A 19,583-nucleotide genomic window follows, 5' to 3' on the forward strand; every position below is an offset into this window, starting at 1 on the left:
AAGTCGAAATTCTTTTGGACTATCCATTGAAAGTCTTTTTTGTTTTTAATTTGTATCAGTGTTATCAAAATTCTACAGAATGATAACAATAACCCTTAAATTACCTGCTGAATAACTGAGTTATCCGCAACTAAAAGTCCAGACAAAATTTCTTCAAGAGAGGCGGCCATATTGTAGCTTTACTTTCCTCCAGACTGAAGAGTTTTTAATTCCCGAAAAGAAACGAAACGGTCTTGACGTTAATAATTTATTGAGCATAAACATAATAATAATTACAAATGTCTCTTGAGTCCTTTCAAACATGATTATATGGAATATGAATCTATTTAGAGACGCTTCTTACATTTCTGTCCTATCATATGATTGATAACACTGATCAATATGTTACAGTATTCCTGTTTTGCTGGTGCAGGGATGTACATGCACTCATATAAAATTGTTCAAATTTTCTATACTGAAGTGACATAAGTTACAGATGATGAATAAAAAGGTAAATAACTGAAACAGCACGGGGTATTCATATTTCAACGTCTCTAATATTATTACAGACGTTGAAATATGAACTTTTTCAAAAAGGCTTATATTAAGGTTTTTTTTTTAGATATACAGTACTGTACAGTATATGATAAGTACACGTGCTGGAATTCACAATTATAAATTTTATTTGGAATTTAAATGCGTTTTGAGCTCCACATCCCAAGTTCCAAGTTAATTATAAAGTTAAACAAATGTCTTACGGATTAAGCAAATTTTGACATAAAAAGCATGTTATAGCTAGTTGATCAGACTATATGTATAGTTGCTATAACCCCTCGTACAATTGATAAGAAGCGTGCCACTTCTTTGGTATTGTCTTCTCGTGAGAAGTTGTATGTACTACAGGTAATGGCTCCAGAAAACGGTATACATGTAAATGTGCTCTGCATATATAGTTTCTTGGAACTGCACAGTACTCTTTGGAGTTGTTGACACAAACAGAAACATGTTCGCCCGAATCTAAAACTCGGATTGTTTTATTTAATTTTTAAATATACGTGAATAGATCTAGTACTATTAAAACACTCTTAAGAAACAATCGTCATAAAAATGCATATTTTTCAATATTTCTCAGTTATTGCAAATTATTTGATAGAGTAAGACCTTAGGTAGAGCAATCAAGGGGACGTTTTGAAAACTAAAAATAGATATGTCTGCATGTATTAACAATCATAAGGATTTTTTTCTATGTTTCACAAGTTATTGCCGCAGAAGTGATGGAAAATACAAAATAAACGTTTATCATTTTAATTTAAAAAGAAGAAAATATATAAATCCTACACTTGTGTAAAATAGTATAAGTATTGTATTTTTATTTATTTCTTTAAAAAAAAATGGCATTTATATGTACTTCCAGGATTAGCCAGATACTGAATCAATAAGACGACTGAAACAGAATTAATATAGCTCTTTGAGACAATTCAGATTTTTATTACCAATTCAATTCAAATTTTATTTGTAAAATAAAGGCCTCCAGATACTTTGTACTAATAGATTTATATATCCAGTTGAGGTTACACATACCTTATATAACCCTCAAGTAAGAAGCTGGTGTTGACCAATTGATCTGGAATATGTCTAAAGATTCACATATCGTAAAACTTGTGATGTTCCTGTTCCTGTGTTCACAATGTATTGTGAAAAGTAACTACTTACTTTATACTGTTCTAAATATGGGTGTGAATACAGATTTTGAAATGCAAATTGGAAAAATAAATAAATATGTGTGAGATAAACGTTTTCGTTATTATGGAAACTTAATTTTTATTTACATTGTCTAGTCTTATATGAATAGAGTTAGAAGTGAGGTTTGGTGCACATATAACCGGTTTAGATTCCGCAGTATTGCCTTTGCTTCTAGATGCTCCTCCGTGTTTCTTCCAGTACGCCTCATCAATATTTAAGGCGGGTTTTCTCCAATATCAATCTGTATTGTTTTTTGACTGATGCCTGTGCGACAAGATGATGCGTGGACTGCATTCCGTGAACGTTGCTCTTCTTTGTTGGTCTATACTATAAAATGGTTGATAAAAAAACTTTCTTTCAACTTTTTGTCTGCTAAATGTTAGATGGTGACAAATAAATATATCCACCAATATAATTGGAATGCAGTCCACGCATCATCTTGTCGCACAAGCATACACAAGTATTAAAATAAAATGACATTTCATTAATCAAATCTTGAACAAATAAGGTATGAAAAATCTCTAAGAAAAAAATAATATACATGAAACATATAAGAACATGACATAAATTGTATAAGACAACATTTAAAAAAATCAATCTGTATAAAAAAAATCACACCGTAAGTTTTAAAAATAGATAATTGCAATACATTGTTTTGAACAACATATAAACGTATTTAAGCAAAAAAATCTAATTACATGTACAACAAATTGCATATTTTTTCTTATCGCCACACTATTTTAGGTTGTGTGTAACATATTGGCAAATTGAAATTAGCAACATTTAAAGCAAGGTCAAACACAAGCATCTTATCTATTTTACAAAAGCACAATTGCCATGGATTTATAAATAGTCAGTGGATATATTTGTTTTTTAAGTACACATAATAGAAAAAAATGTATATGGCTTGAACTGCCTTAATTTGCCTAAATTCTTTGTTATAAACAAATGTCGAATGATAGGGATATTTCCTTCACACATTTTCAAACTTAAAATATAATTACAAGTATGATGTAAAAGAGAAAAACCTTCTATATTTAATAAAATTTTTTATGAATAATTGAAAAAATGGTGTAATGAGTGAAAAAAAAAACAACAACTGTGAAGTGTTTGAATTTGCTCATGCAGAGGTATGTCAGTTTAATGAAATAAAAAGAATGCCAAATACAATTTATACTATGTCATTCTGACCAATGAAAACTCTACTACATTACAATAAATGAGTATATATAATTCTTGATTCCACATATTGTCCACACATTGTGAGTTTTTTTTTTATTTTTTAATTTGTTAAATACACATATATAGATCTAGTAGTGTTAAAACACTATCTAAGAAACAATTCGTCATAAAAATGCAATTCTTTTTTTTTTTTCTCAATATTTCCCAGTTTTTGCATCCAACTTGATAGAGAAAGACCTTAGGTAGAGCAATTAAGGGGATGCTTTGAAAACTAAAAATAGATATGTCTGCATGTATTAACAATGATACGGATATTTTTCAATGTTTCACACGTTATTGCCGCTGAAGTATAAATGAATAGTCTATATCGTGAGGTGTTGCATATTAACTATGGAGCATCATCGCTGTCATACACTGGCCTATAGTCATCTGGAAATTGAAGACCTGTAAAATAGTTTTCAATGTAAAAATCTAAACTGATGATTATGCTAGATTTGTAAAATAAAATATACATATGTCACCTTCAGTGCCTCGTTTGAACAATCTTATTTTAAATTAAAACCAGTGATGAAAGAGGTACTGTAATATATATGCAATATTTAAAAACTCTTTTGATTAACGCCATATCATGTATTTTGTTATGGAAATAGTCGTTCGTTATACCACTTTGTTACGTTGTTTACAACATTCCAGCATTTGAAAAGTTTGTCGTTCAGACAGAACATACCATATATAGTAGAGTTTTTTGTTTGGTTTTATGGAACACCAACACAATTTAGGTCGTATGGCTTCGAAAGAGGAAATATGATTTTGGCTAACATCGGGTTCTACAAACTTAAAGCAACACCAAGGGTCAAACCAAATCACCTGCTGAAGCCAAGAGATGTATAAACTCCGTTAATTCGAACCCATTTAGTCACCTCTTTTGATAACGCAGCAATCCTGATGCACCAACCCGTAAAGGCAGCCCCTCCGCCAAAAGGGAAATGAAATAGTACTCAACAAACAGATTAGAATCTCATCATAGCATGTATAAAGCCATAAAGATATTTTTAAGTAAATCAATTGACATTAATGACAACTTTGAATTGCAATCTAAGCGTCACCTCAAGGAGACATCCAATTACCTTTACAATATTAAAAATTTATTGAATATGATATACAAAAATGTAACACAATCTTTGCTAAGACTGTATAATTATGTTCCATTCGATCATACCTGTTACACTCTTTATCCATTCTCTTTGTGACGTCACAGCAAAATAAATGGAAGGTGTATCATATGTGCAGTCATATGATCCATAGCTTAAATCGCCAAATAGTTCCCAGCGCCCTAAAATCGTAAGAAAATCAAATACACATATTGAATTGGAATATTTTACATTGATGGGCACAAAAGTAAAATTTCCTTAAAATGATATTACATTGATTGATTTACTTGTGTATATATATATGTCATATTACAAAACAAATTAAGACAATTTATCACAGATATATCTATCACATTGTTTTTAACACAGTAATTAATTGAAAAATAATAACTTTACATTCATAATTAAATCAAAGATCTTGTTGACTTCAAGACAATATATACAACACAGGATAACCCATGAAAGTTCAATATAAAATAGAGAACTTATTTCCAATGGGGTCCTTTGATGGTAAAGAATATATTTTCTTGAGAACTGGCATTCAGGTCCATACTTAGAGATGATATACTGGACTGATGTTAAATTTCTAAGATCAAATAATATTAATTTCTATTGCACATTATGTTAATTACATATATCACATATTTGCAGGAATAATACTATGAATATGACTAGTTAACACACCAATGAAAGATATCTATTTATATATATCACAAAACCAATCACAAGATACATTAATATAAAACATACTATATTGATTAAAACAATTATCTCTAAAACTAATAAAAAATAAAATCAGCTTGTTCAAATTGTTTCATATTTTTGCTTAGTTCAGCTTTTACTTTCTTTTTAAAGTTAAAAAAGTTACTTTCCTTTTTAATATCAAGTGGGAGCATGTTCCAATCCCTAATACCCTGGTAAAAAAATGTACTTTTTGTAAAACTATTAACATGGGGTATATGAAAGTTCCCTACACTGTTTCTACTATTATAACAATGAACATCAGACTTTAAAGAAAAGTTATCATACATATAAGATGGACACTTTTTATTAAATATTTTGTGTACATGATTGAGTCTTAACTGTATGACTCTATTTTCTATATTAAGCCACCCAATACTGCTAAAATCAATAACTTTCAATGATTTTCTAGAGGAATAACCATGAATATAACGAACAACTTTGTTTTGTGCTACTTGAAGTTTATGTTTAAGTTATTTAGTAAGGCCACTATACCAAGATGAGCTGGCATAATCGAAGTGACACTGTATTAAAGAGTTACATAATAGTTTTCTTAGCTCCATATTCAAACTGTTGCCTTGTCTATACAAAAATTTTAATCGAGAGTTTACTTTTTGTACTATATTATCAACAATAGAAGTGGCTGAGAGATCATTATCCAAGATAGAACCGAGATACTTTACTGATGGCTGAGATTGTATGGTGTGATTATTACAGTGTATTTTAAACTGCTCTAGTTTTGACAATTTCCTCTTAGAACTAAAAACAATACACTCTGTTTTACCAAGATGTAATGATAGCTTATTATCAACAAGCCATTTACTACAATTTTCTAGTTCCTTACCCAAAACATTACAAATAACATCTGGATCTTTATGTGAATATAAAATTGCACTATCATCTGCATAAAGAATAAGCTTACATTTTTTGCTAATACTAATACTCATATCATTGACATAACATAGAAACAATAGAGGACCCAATATACTTTCCTGAGGAACACCACATGTAATATTCATAGCTTCAGACATAGTATTTTTTACATTTACAATTTGACTACGACCAGTTAAATAAGATTGAAACCATTCTACTGACTCCACACCCATTTTTTGTAACTTTCTACACAAGATGTCATGGTCCACAGTGTCAAACGCCTTTTGTAAATCTAACATAATCATACCAGTGAGCAGTCCTTTGGAAGTTTGACTTTTTACATGGTCAGTGAGATGGATTAGGCAGGAGTCAGTAGAATAATTATATCTAAAACCACTTTGTAATTCATATAATAGTCCCTGCTTAACTAAAAAAATTTCTAACTGATTATATACAGTTCTTTCTAAGATTTTTGAAACAATATATAAGAACTTAAGTAGAAGTCCAACAATTACAACGTTTGCAAGCATAAAAACAATCTGCAAAGAGGAAATCCTTCGAAAGCAATGTAAACAGATAAACAAAAACAATGGTGTAGTTGAAATAAATAATTCAGGCCTCAAAAAGGACAAAACAATAAAAGAACACTGTGGCAAATTTTACAGCTGCCCTACAACACTCTTGATGTTATCATTTACACACTAAAAACGGTGATTCCCAAGAGCAAGTCTTATAAGAATGTATCAACTATTTTTGTAACAAAGAAACAGTTGTTTTATTTTTGTAGAAATTTAACAGTCATTGTAAATGTGTATATAATATAATCAGAATGTAACTTAGTATGAATGACAAATGATCCTGTGATTTACACTTCCGCAATATGTTACAAGTCGTTGAGTTTACCTATTTCGTTTCTGCAAACTAAAGGTCCACCGCTATCTCCCTGCAATACAAATTTATTTATCAGTTAATCTCAATAACTTTGACCATATGAAGTATTCTTTATCTATTTTTAAATACCGTATTAAATTTGGCAAACATATAAAAAAAATCAATCAATTTACAGTCGTTCAATTAGGCAACAGTTATGTCATTTATAATCAATCAATTTACAGTCGTTCAATTAGGCAACAGTTATGTCATTTATTCATGAGTGATAATTAATCTACATAAAATAGTTTGAATCTAATAAAGCCTCCTTCCAATTAAGGAATCATATATGTCGGTGAACAACTTCTCCAAAACGTTTCGTATCAATATCTTTTTTGTTTTATAGGACTAATCACACGAAAATAAGACATTTGGAAAAGTTTAAATTCAATGCCTGGGCAGGGGCGGCAAAATCAATTGTCCGTGTTGACCAGGTTGACGGACAAGTGAAAATATTCTGCATTTTCTTTATAAATTTATCATACGAACAAGTTATAAAATTATTCAGAAAAAAAAAACGAACAAAAAAAAAAACGGACAAATTAGTCAAAATTAGATTTTGCCGGCCCTGCCGCTCTGGATCTTGAAAAACAAAAAGTTAAAAATCGAACACTCAGTTATATTGTCTTGTTAATGAGATAATGGAAATCGTACCATCCCTCACACCCGCTTGCACCTCTTTAATTCTCAGTACTAAAATAATGGAATCAATTATCCCGAAGAACCAAAATATAATACCATTGAGATGACGCATATTGGTAAAATTTTTATGTGCGCACACCTTTTTCCGAAATATATTTGGACAGATTATTAAGACGTTAACTTACATAACATGCCGCCTGGTAAGGTGTTCTGTTTTCTACACATATTCCATCATGTGACACATTTCCAGAGCCTGTTTCAGTGTATTTTTCTTGGCATGTTTTTCTGTTTATTATTCCAACTCGAGATTCATCCAACACTTTATCTGAATTGTCATCTAAAAACAACAACGAAATAAATGCACTGAATATGTTATTATGAAGCACCGCTCAAACTTGTTTGATAATTTAGTTTTGATCACACCAGTTGCATCCAAATTAAATGCCAATGCATTTTACATGCTGCACATAACTGAACATTGTATGGATTTTTCAGCATTTCTTGTAGCGAAGCGAACATTTGCACTTACATAGTGTGTACTCATATAGATGTAGATTCTTTCATTCGCTCATAATATCGTTATAATTTTGCTAAGATGTCTGATGAATGGTAAATGAGCGTGGCATCAACAGGGCTCAATGGCTTTTACAGTATTTTATTTACGCTTAGGTGATCTGTAGAACCTTTCGTCTCTACCACACCTTTCAGACAATTTGGGAACATTATTTCAAACTTTCAGATAAATTCAACATTTTTCTTATTTATCGCTATTCTAATAAATGTACATGTATAAGTAATCTATGCTTGTACCACTTAAATATTCTTAACCTCAAACTTTGGATATTAAGATGCTTTTTACAAAAAAAAACAAAAAAAAGAGAACTTTATGAAAGAGCTTAGCACTAAAACTGACTAACCTCTTGCTAAATAAAGCTCATTAGCTCCAAACCCTGTGATATAACATTCAGCTTGGTCACCTATGTCAAGTATGTACTGCCAGCTGGTCTTCGTGCCTAGGCAAGCAGGCCTCGTGTAATTATCAAAGTTCGGTGCATGCGCAAGTTTTAACAAAGCGACGTCATATCCTTTGGTTACATCGTCTGCGTTATACTGTGGATGACTGACTATATCTATTACGCTGAATTGCTGGCCGTGTTCCCCAACCTTGTCAGATTCTATTGACCCAAGTATTACTGTGTAAGCGTAAGCAACGCTTAAATGAGAAGTTATAAATCTGTAACAACAGCCTTCTAATAAAACACAAATATTACTTGAAATTAAAAATATAGAATTTACGACGGAGTTGCTCAATTGTTCGTGTTAATTATTCTTCACTTAAATGATGTGAATGCTATACCGGTAGATAAAATAGAAAGAAAAAAACGGAATCCCTACAGAACGCCCAAAACGACAAAATAAAAAAAATGTTTCAGACTCGGTTTAAATAAGCCTGTTCAACGACGGTACAAGTTAAACATGCGGCATATGCTGACTTATGAAACGAACATCTATTTGCAAGTAAAAGGACACGCAAAACACATTTATACATATGAATAAACTAATGACATCGGAAAAAGAATTAATTACTTAACATCTAAAATTAGAATTGAAAGAGTGTTGCATACATACAACCATGGTTTCATTAAAGTTGCGAGATGGAAAACGAACAAGAAAAAAAGATAAAATGTAACTATTTACCTGTACTCCACACAATGTGCAGCAGTTAACACCCACTGCCCACCGATGACCGTGCAGCCACAGTGTAGTTTATTATTTTTACGCAGACTTCCATGATAAGGCCGAGCTCCTAAAACAGCCTCATTTCCGTGTGGTATTAATGGTGATATGAAATTGTCAACTATTGACGAAGTCCCGCAATCTGTACAAGAGAGCCAAAGCAGATAAAACAATAAATTGTGAAAAAATTAAAACACCTTATCTAGCAATACTAAATAAATAGATAAATGACAAAAAGATTTGGTGATTTCATAAAACATGTAAACATGTTGTGGTTAAACACACATGCATTTTTTTTAATTTCAAAATATAGTACATGTACATGCATGTAAGTCAAGTAAAGCTCTTGAAAGACCTAAATTTTAGCCTCTTACCTCTGAATTTCAGAATAAATTTTCTGTTCAATCATTGTCCAAGAAAAAGTCGTAATATAAAAAGAAATCCTGTTCAAGCTGGTAAAGTTAAATTACAAAAATCTACTATTGAAAGAGAGTTATATACCCATGACATCTAAATAGTACTATCTATAATTTTGTTCTACTTACATAATGCGTAAGTATTATATATCTCGAGGACTTTTAGTATCAGAATGCATATCAATGTTCATAGAAATGTAAGTCTTACCTGGAAGCTTGCAATTTAATATCAGTGGATAGCAATATCTGACAAAAAAGAAAAAAACAAACATTTAATTATAAGTCTGCTGCTAAATGGTGTAATCTCAAGTCAAGTCAAACAGTTTTGTTTCATTTTATAATTCATTTAAATTAGACATAAATAAAAACAAGCAGAATTCAACGATCAAACTCAATTTTAGCATATAACATACCAACTATAAAATATTGAAAAGAAAAACTGATTTTATTCTACTCTAAATGAATTTATAGCATAAAAATCTTGTACAAGGCATATAAAATGCAACATTACACTGTTAAAATATATTAGATCAATTTTAAGTTAAAAAACAAAAAAACAAAAACAAGCATTACAGAGTAAAACAAAGTATTACAGCTTCTATAGTTAATTAAAATATTCCTTCACGCTAATGTAGTTTTCTGTGTAAAATATTTATTACAATATATATGTATATTTAATATAATAAATAGAAAAGACATTATTACGACTGGTAACTTTCAATTAAATATTTACTGATTACATACCTTCTTTGTCCAAAATCTATACCTGGTAAAATAGTTTCAGCCAAGTTACTTTTTATAAGCATAACGCCATTAACTTCTGTATAGCCACGCTGAATTCCGCGATTCACCAGTAACCTGTAACAAATATCCACAAGACAAAAAGACTATGTAACAAAAATAGATATAAAACAACTCAGTCAATGTAAGAAAATATCTACTTAAAATTAACAAAAAGGTCAATACAACAACAACAACAACAACAAAATATACACATGAAACAAAAAGGTTCATGTTATATCAATAAGTTGAAAGTAACAATAAAGGCATGTAAATTTTAATCGTCCGTGTTACAAGTAAATGTAACACAAGATCACTTGTTAGAAGGCATACATTGAACATTTGTAATTTTTATTTTGCTTGACTTGAGTTAACTTTGTTCTAATTATATAGCCATCATTTATTTACAGTCATCACTTATCTGTCACTTATAAACGAGCTTTGTACTTGAAAGGCACTGAAATTTCAAAATTATTTTTTAACAAAAAAGATTTCGACATTTTGACTAAGGACATTGAAAAGCAATCCAGAATCTGAAAACAATTAAATAACCACCATCAATTTGACGTACCCTCTTCCAGACGAGGAGCACAGTGTCTCCGCTTCGTGCCTGCCAATATTATTATAACAAACTGGAATCATCTCTGAGTTGTAATAAACAGTCACCTCGTGTTCTTTTATATCAACTGTTAAAATGTGTTAACATATTAAAAAAATTCTGAAGCAATTAATTTAACTTTACTTTTTTTAGTGAAAAAAACCTTTTGTAAAATAGCAGGAAAAAAAAATTTTTACACAAATTTGCCCCTAAAAAGGGTTCACACTAAAATTTAAGCAAAATTTGGGGGTCAAATTTGACGCGATTTAAACTTTTTCAATAGGTCATCTTTGTAAAAAATGGTGTTTTTAGGCGGCATATTAACTTTTAAAAATTAATTATGATAATATGACAGAGATGATCATTAAAATATTTAATTGATAGTAGGGGCTAAGTTTCCCCTACCAATCTATATCACCCGTGCCATCAACGATCTTTATTCCCGTCACAAATTTTATTTTTGCTAAACATTGAACTCTGGCATTCAAACATCCTTTTCTCTTTGCACGTCCTGTAAAATCAAAACTTTTTGACAAACCTGACTTTAAAATTTAATTTTTTTCTTAATGAACTCAGTCATTTTAGAATCCAAAATCTCTAAAGAATAAAAACAGCCAATGTATATATACTCATTTTATTATAATGTACTCTTGTGCTGATTAATTTCTTGTTATCATACCATCAAAAAACTGTTTATATAATGGCAATATTCTTAAAACCTTTGGTATAAAACGTAACTGTAATTATCCAACTTTAATTCATTTTAAGGTTGTAAGTATTTTTTGTACAAATGATCATGTAATTATTAGGCTGAATGATTTCATAAATGACAAACTGTTAATGATATTGACTCTGTATTTTCAAGATATAAAATCCATATACTAGAGAAAAACACATACACAACAAGTTCAGTCCAAAAGTCCTCTACTAAAACTATTCTATTCAATGATGTCACTATAAAAAGTCCAGAGAATATAATTAACATACATTAAGGACATCATTTAAAAATGTCACCATTATCATTAATTTAGATTCAATGCTTCTGTATTATTTTATACAGCTAAACACATACGGTGAGATTTTTATGTGCATTTTAGATAATTTAAATAGTATACTTGTATAATGTATTATATACTTCATAAAACGTACCGCAAACTTTATCTTTGGATTCATCTGGAGTTCTAGTACAATATTCATCTCCTTCATGACAACCTGTTTACAGAAAAGAAGCCACTTTATGTAAAACTATTTACGGTATAACACAAGCCTAAGCAAAAAAAGCGGAAAATAAGTTACAAGAACACACGATTATGCTAGGTCACATGAAAGGGTTCGTTTCGACCAATACAACTGTTATTTTCCAACATGTTAAATCGAAGTACAGCATTTGTCGAGCTATTTAAAATATACTTTATGATACCGGTAATTACATCATTAGAGTAAAAAACAATAAGTAAAATGTACATACAACATTTGGTTTCATCAGTATTGTTAGGGCAGTCTGGATTTCCATTACAAAAATGTCTGGTCGGTCTGCAAACATCGGCTGTTCCTGGACAAAGCTTTGTTCCGGAAAAACAAGCTAGAATATGAAATAGAAAAGTGAGTCAAACAAGTAAAAAATATATAATGTTAACTTATCGTTTAAAAAAGGAATGTGTAATTGTAGCAAGTGTAAAACTAGTCAAAATTTGTGGTTAAGATAACTTTCTATAACACATTTAAGATTTCAAAGATTTTTGTTTCATTGGGCATTCATTTTTTACTGTTTTTTTTCAGTGTTTTTTTTTTCGGAATCTTTGTGCGTTCTTTTTTTGCTAATAATGGCAGTTGCTTTTATAAAACACTGTTGTATTTATCAGTTTAAAAATCTGAAGTTGTTATATTCTTTTAAATGTGACACATCTTTCGATTTCTTCTAGTCTAGAAAAATATGTTTTCAAAATCTGAAAAAAAAGTGTTTGTTTCATCCGTGGCCGAGTGGTTAAGTCGTCAAACAAAATGCCCCTCACCGCTGTGGGTCCGAATCCCGGCAGGGACTTTGGATTTTTTTCATATAAGGAAGCTATCCAGTTCGCTTACGTAACGTCAGTGGCTTTACTCTGGTGTCCGTTCGTAGATATCTTCCTCCACCAGTAAAGCTGGAACATTAAAACCAATAAAATAGACAAGTATACTCAATATTTTGAATTGATTCAAAATATCTTAATATTGAATATGTACATTATAGATTTACCTGAATTTGAACACTTTATACCGGCAAATGTAGCTGTATACGATACGGAACACAAGGTATGAGAACACTTCTCGTCATCGCACGTGAGAGAGACGGGTTTCGTGGTTGTGTGCATTAACTTATACTCAAACGCTTCTGATTTGCCACTGAATTGTAAATAATGTTATATATCAGCAACAGATATAAATTTTTATCAAGATGAATTTTGTAACTTAAAGAGGCCTTTAGCTTTTATTTTTTGTTGGAAAAAACAATTTTGTGCTGTTTCAAAGTAGGTGTTTCAATAATATTACCTAAGAAAAGTGCATCATATCACTGCCAAGCCTTCTCCAAAACAGCGGCCCGAGAGTAATTTATAGCGCTCAGTGACGTTCGTTAGATTTGGAAACGAACCGTTCGCTTATTTATTTACATGTATTTACATGATAGATTAGAGGTATCGAGGGGTTTCCTTATTCTTAATGTATTTTATCGCTAACAAATTCTTTTTATACCTTAATTCTTTTGATTCTATAATTGTATGAAGCGATTTATCTAAAAATAATATATCTAACCTTTAGAAAAGCTGAAGACCGCTTTATATTCCAATTTTAGTATCGTCGCACAAACATTTAAACGGTCTGTTTATTAATAAATACAATAATATCGATAAATACACTTACTCAATTATTGACAAGATGCTAAATGTACAGTAAGAAAAATGTTCTTAAATGCAATAATAAATGTACATTCAGCTATAGACGTGACTCATTGGGTGATTGCTAAATGTTCTGCACATATATAGAAAATAACATACTAGAAGCCCAACTGCTCGCAGACCCTCTGAGATGCTATGTAACTGAAGTCATCTGCGCGAGATGAATCTGGAGGGAAGCAAACTTGTCGCCATGATCCACCAAGATAGTACTGTAGCTGTCCGTATGTACCATCTCCACCAACAAGTTGAAATGTACCATTTGGCCGATCTGAAAAAAGATAATTTATTTATTTATTTATTTATGTATTTATTTATTGTATTTATTTATTTATTTATATATTGTATTTATTTATTTATTGTATTTATTGTATTTATTTATTGTATTTATTTATTTATTCAGTCAGTCAGTCGAAACAAACACTTGAAAAAGTGAGTTAAGTGTTATCAAAAATGGAATGAAAGAATGACAAATGTAGTCCAAAAATATTAAAATTAAGAGCCATAAAGACAGATTGTGATTTCCATTCGGCTTTACTTGGTACTTAAAAGGTCATTTAAGGTACATGTACATATACGGTCAGCACAAGACACAAACAAGTTATTGAACAAAGGTATACAATTTTGTCGTTAATATTTAGTGTACTGTATATATAAACTAGGCATCAATTGCTAATGAAAACAACTGACAAACATGGACCGAAACACAAAAGCTAAGCAAACAGTAAACTCTAATTGCTTGAAAATTTCATAAAGTTTTGCTTCATTAATACGATTCGAGAAGGAAATTTATCACGTAAAAGAACATCTTACCGTCACAGTTGTGTTCGTCTGACTGATCGCGACAGTCGTACTTGCCATCACATATAAATGTCTTTGGTATACACGTACCAGACTGTTTGCATGAAAACATTCTATTTGAACATTCTGAAATACATGTGGTGTGTTTTACATTTGATATATCTTCAATGAAAAAAAAATATCAAAAACACAAAAACTAGAAACAAACAAAAAGTTTACTCATGTACAGTTTTATTCCTGAAATACATTCATTTCCACATTAAAAATTCAAACTATTAACATGTATATTGTAGCCTTTACTAAATATGACACATCTAAATACCGACATAAAAAGCTCCTTCAGAGAAGCATATGTAACGTTTACCTTGGGAAACAGGGCATTTTCCCGTAGTGAAGGATACATCATCAAGTCCAACCACCCCTGGATATGCCAAGAATGTTTCGCTTGTAACTGCAGTAAAGTTGACGGACAATTTCTGGTTTTCTGGAACCTCAAAGTTGCCAAATATCCAACCGTCAATTGGTCTATTCACTAAGTCGTACCTAGAGAAAATATACAAGATGGTTGTGTAGAACTGTCTATGGTAAAACAGTACAATGTACTTTACAAAATACAAAATGTTTATAAATGTAAAAGATATTACAATATACATTTAACAATTACATGGATATAACAATAAGATATGAAAATAAAAATATTCATAAGGTTGCACCGTCGGATATCCACGGTTGAATAATTAATATGTTAATCAACCGTGGGTATCTCACACTGTTGTTACTGAACACATCTTTGAAGTAGTAATTAACCTATGAAAAAATACATATAGAAAAAATATGAATACTGTCGCATTGTTAGGCCAGAAGATACAATGAAAACCCTTTTTTACATGACTCATAGTAATGATGAAGCTCAACAATTAATTATTTTCGAACAATATTCCTTTTGGTACTTTTCATATCTTTATAATAAGTATTTAGCTTCTTACTTGGCACCTAACAAATGTACGAGTATTATACTATTAAATGAAAATTTAAAGTTACAATACTAACCAAACAAATTCTGTTTTCGCTGTATCAACATAGTTAAGGGATACCATGATTTGGGCCGACAAACCTGTCGGTTGTACAGCTGTGCTGTTGAGATAGTACCAGAAGGTAACACATCCGTTTTTTGGAAATATCTGAGCTGGTGATATAGCTGTTGTAATGTCATATCTCACGTGGTTATTATCCCAGTTCACAAATAACAGGAAGTGGCCTGAAAAAGCAGACGAAAAACATCAGTTAATGAAACAGGCATCAAAAAAGACAACTGTTTAATAATACATCTCAATATTCATAGAATGATTTATAATAACTGGGACTAACAAGAGCACCGCTAGGCGGAGCATTATATGCCCGAAACTGCTTTTTTTCTTTACTAAGGATGAAGCATTTGTAAGACATTACATAAATTAAATAAAGTATTACCTCCTTCAAATAGCAATCCTCCTATAAAGTTTGAATATTGTGGGCCAAATGGAACTTCAGTTATGCTCTGGAAACTGTTTTTAGTTTTGAGGTAATAGCTACCTTGAACTTTGACCGTGTGACCCCAAAATCAATAGGGGTGTTCTACCCAATATGGACAATCATCCTATGAAGTTTCAACACTATGGGCCAAATAGAAATTAAGTTATGTTCTGGAAACTTTTTTTCAGTTTTATAGTAATAGTAACCTTGACCTTTGACATTGTGACCCCAAAATCAATAGGGGTCTCCTACCCAATATGAACAATCATCCTATGAAGTTTCAACACTGTGGGCCAAATGGAACTTAAGTTACGTTCCGGAAACTGTTTTCAGTTTTAAAGTAATAGTGACCTTGATCTTGTGACCCCAAAATCAATAGGGGTCTTCTACCCAATATGGACAATCATCCTATGAAGTTTGAACACTGTGGGGCAAATGGAACTTAAGTTATGCTCTAGAAACTGTTTTCAGTTTAAAGGTCATAGTGACCTTGACCTTTGACCTTGTGACCCCAAAATTAATAGGGGTCTTTTACCCAATATGGACAATCATCCTATGAAGTTTGAACACTGTGGGCCAAATGGACATTAAGTTATGCTCTGGAAACTGTTTTCAGTTTTAAGGTCATAGTGACCTTGACCTTTGACCTTGTGACCCCAAAATCAATAGGGGTCTTCTACCCAATATAGACAATCATCCTATGAAGTTTGAACACTGTGGGCCAAATGGAACTTAAGTTATGCTCCGGAAACTGTTTTCAGTTTTAAGGTCATAATGACCTTGACCTTTGACCTAGTGACCCCAAAATCAATAGGGGTCTTCTACCCAATATGGACAATCATCCTATGAAGTTTGAATGTTGTGGGCCAAATGGAACTTAAGTTATGCTCCGGAAACCAAATTGCTAACGGACGGACGGACAGACGGACGGACGGATAGACAGACGGACGGACGGACGGACGGACGCCAGGGGGTATAACATAATATGCCCGAAATTCTTTCGGGCATATAAAAATGCGTGTCTTCCTGTCCCAGATAATAATCATTTTCGAATTTACACAACTATGGAGTAAATAACAAAATAACCCTTGTTTTTAATAATGAATTAAGCTATATACCACTTTCATCCTGTTTGGTATGATCAAACGGTGGTATTTGGTACCAGTTCCCTCTAACCCTCTTCCATTTCTTGTATCTATTTGAGGTTATTCCATAGCCACATAGTGTATCACGTTCAAAATCACACTCTATTTTGAACTCTGAAGAAGAAAATAAACACACGAAACAATAAAAAAAAACATAAGCATTGCAAACAATTGCACTCGTTTTTGTCACAACCGAAGTGTGAGAAATGCCTACCGAGTTATGCATAAATATATCATCTGATATAAATACAAAGACAAATCGTATTTTCTTTCTCTTACAAGACATTTCAATATTGGGAAAATTCAATTTTTTGACGTCAACGATCGATAATTTTGTGTAGAAGCAAGGTTTTTAGATAGGAGCAAATGAACAAACTAAATCAGAACAAAAGTTATAAATGGATTTATCAATATTTTGATATACAAAAGCCGTTTAATGAATGAAGGTGTATGAAATTTAGTAAAAGGAATAATAATATCTGTCATATGTTGCGGTTCGGATCGGAATATCCGTCCCGAGGGGACCCGCCCATTGGGCGGTAACGAGGCTTGCCGAAAATAAGCAGACCTGCAAGGGGATGATTACATTGATCAGTAATTGAGATTAAATTACAATTACTTTCAGATTTTATTGTATATGATAATGATTGATTACTCAGACTTGCCCCTGTAATTAATTAAATTACAATTACTTTAAGTGAGTAACTGATTAATAATTGATTACATACAACATACAACTGTAAAACAAGAGGTAAACTGTAACATGTGAAATAAAATCATCCTTTGAATTTATAAAGGATATTTATTTGTTTTGCATGTAAGATTGAAATATAATTTCACTGAGTGAACACCAGATGCAATATTTTCACGAGTGGCGTAGCCACGAGTGAAAATATAATAGCTGGTGTTCACGAATGAAATATATTTCAATCTTATATGTAAAACAAATAAATTTTCTTTTTATTTCATGCTTTTTAAGTGATTTTAAGTATTTTTTACTGATTTTGCCGCGTAACGTCGCGCATTCTCCTTTGTGACGTCATCACATCATGACGTCACATCATCAATTTTGAAATATAGTTCTGTTAAATTTCTCTAATTTTGTTACATTTTTAACATGATGTATGGGGACATCGACTTTCTTTTCCTAAAGAAACAAAATTTACGTATGATGGCATTTATTTCTGCCTGTTATTCCGTTAAGTTATGATTTTCTTTTCATACGCATTCAGATATAGTACGGCTACAGTGAAAATTATATTTTATAAATTTCACTAGTGGTTTATCAGAATATAATCATCGGATATATTACAATAAAACACTGGAAAGCATGAATAAAAAGAGTTTCTTGTTAAATCTGATAGTAATCAATGTCAATAAAATTGTAATTATGATTTCTGACTGATTTTAAGCTGTAATTAATTGATAATTATTAATGTAATCAATTTTGGACAAGGTAATCAATTACATGAGGATTACTGCATAATCATGCAAATGATTATGATTTAATCATGCAAGCGATTACATAGAGGATATTTGTTTGTTTTGCATGTAAGATTGAAATATAATTTCACTGAGTGAACACCAGATGCAATATTTTCACGAGTGGCGTAGCCACGAGTGAAAATATAATAGCTGGTGTTCACGAATGAAATATATTTCAATCTTATATGTAAAACAAATAATTTTTTCTTTTTATTTCATGCTTTTTAAGGGATTTTAAGTATATTTTTACTGATTTTGCCGTGTAACGTCACGCATTCTCCTATGTGACGTCATCATATCATGACGTCACATCATCAATTTTGAAATAAAGTTCTGTTAATTTTCTCTAATTTTGTTACATTTTTACATGATGTATGATGAAATCGACTTTCTTTTCCTAAAGAAGTAAAATTTACGCATGACGGCAATTATTTCTGCTTGTTATTTCATTTAGTTATGATTTTCTTTTCATCCGCATTCAGATATAGTCCGGCTACAGTGAAAATTATATTTTATAAATTTCACTAGTGGTTTATCAGAATATAATCATCTGATATATTACAATAAAACACTGGAAAGCATGAAATAAAAAATGATGATTGCGATTAAAAAGGCAACGATTAGCCAAGGTCTGAAAATAAGTGGCTGAAAATTGCCGAATCATTTGATTGAGTGAAGTGCATAATCTCTAACGCCCTATAGCACGGTTTCTAAAGTTTACCTGAAGCACATGTGTTAAAGCTTTCGTCTGAACCAGTAGGGCAATACGTCTTTCTGTCACAATGTAACTCAGTTGTGTAACAATGGCTATAACCATCGCAATGTAGAGGCGCATTGTCAGGGCAAGCTAGTTATGGTAGAAAAATAATGTTATATAGAGGATATTTGTTTAGTTCAGTGTAAGATCGGAATATATTTCACCGAGTGAGCACCAAAAG

General features: G+C 31.3%; 2 protein-coding genes across 2 annotated transcripts; both read right to left on the bottom strand.

Moving 5' to 3' along the window:
* Window positions 1-2,180: 2,180 nt before the first annotated feature.
* Window positions 2,181-10,855, bottom strand: LOC132746226 (chymotrypsin-like elastase family member 2A). Its single transcript, XM_060735307.1, has 9 exons — window positions 10,746-10,855; window positions 10,139-10,252; window positions 9,603-9,640; window positions 8,940-9,120; window positions 8,159-8,454; window positions 7,427-7,578; window positions 6,573-6,612; window positions 4,124-4,237; window positions 2,181-3,348 (listed from the first exon to the last, which is right to left on the bottom strand). Exons 1-9 carry the CDS (start codon window positions 10,814-10,816, stop codon window positions 3,293-3,295), a joined length of 1,062 nt encoding a protein of 353 aa, XP_060591290.1. The 5' UTR covers window positions 10,817-10,855; the 3' UTR covers window positions 2,181-3,292.
* A 318-nt stretch (window positions 10,856-11,173) lies between these two features.
* LOC132746224 (low-density lipoprotein receptor-related protein 2-like) lies at window positions 11,174-19,491 on the bottom strand. Its single transcript, XM_060735304.1, has 10 exons — window positions 19,367-19,491; window positions 17,134-17,274; window positions 15,554-15,761; window positions 14,868-15,046; window positions 14,516-14,629; window positions 13,805-13,973; window positions 13,009-13,154; window positions 12,241-12,354; window positions 11,922-11,984; window positions 11,174-11,283 (listed from the first exon to the last, which is right to left on the bottom strand). Exons 3-10 carry the CDS (start codon window positions 15,598-15,600, stop codon window positions 11,174-11,176), a joined length of 942 nt encoding a protein of 313 aa, XP_060591287.1. The 5' UTR covers window positions 15,601-15,761; window positions 17,134-17,274; window positions 19,367-19,491.
* Window positions 19,492-19,583: the final 92 nt, after the last annotated feature.

This window comes from Ruditapes philippinarum, unplaced genomic scaffold, assembly GCF_026571515.1.
Source record: "Ruditapes philippinarum isolate M1 unplaced genomic scaffold, ASM2657151v2 ctg5351_1_1_1_1, whole genome shotgun sequence".
NCBI lineage: Eukaryota > Metazoa > Mollusca > Bivalvia > Venerida > Veneridae > Ruditapes > Ruditapes philippinarum.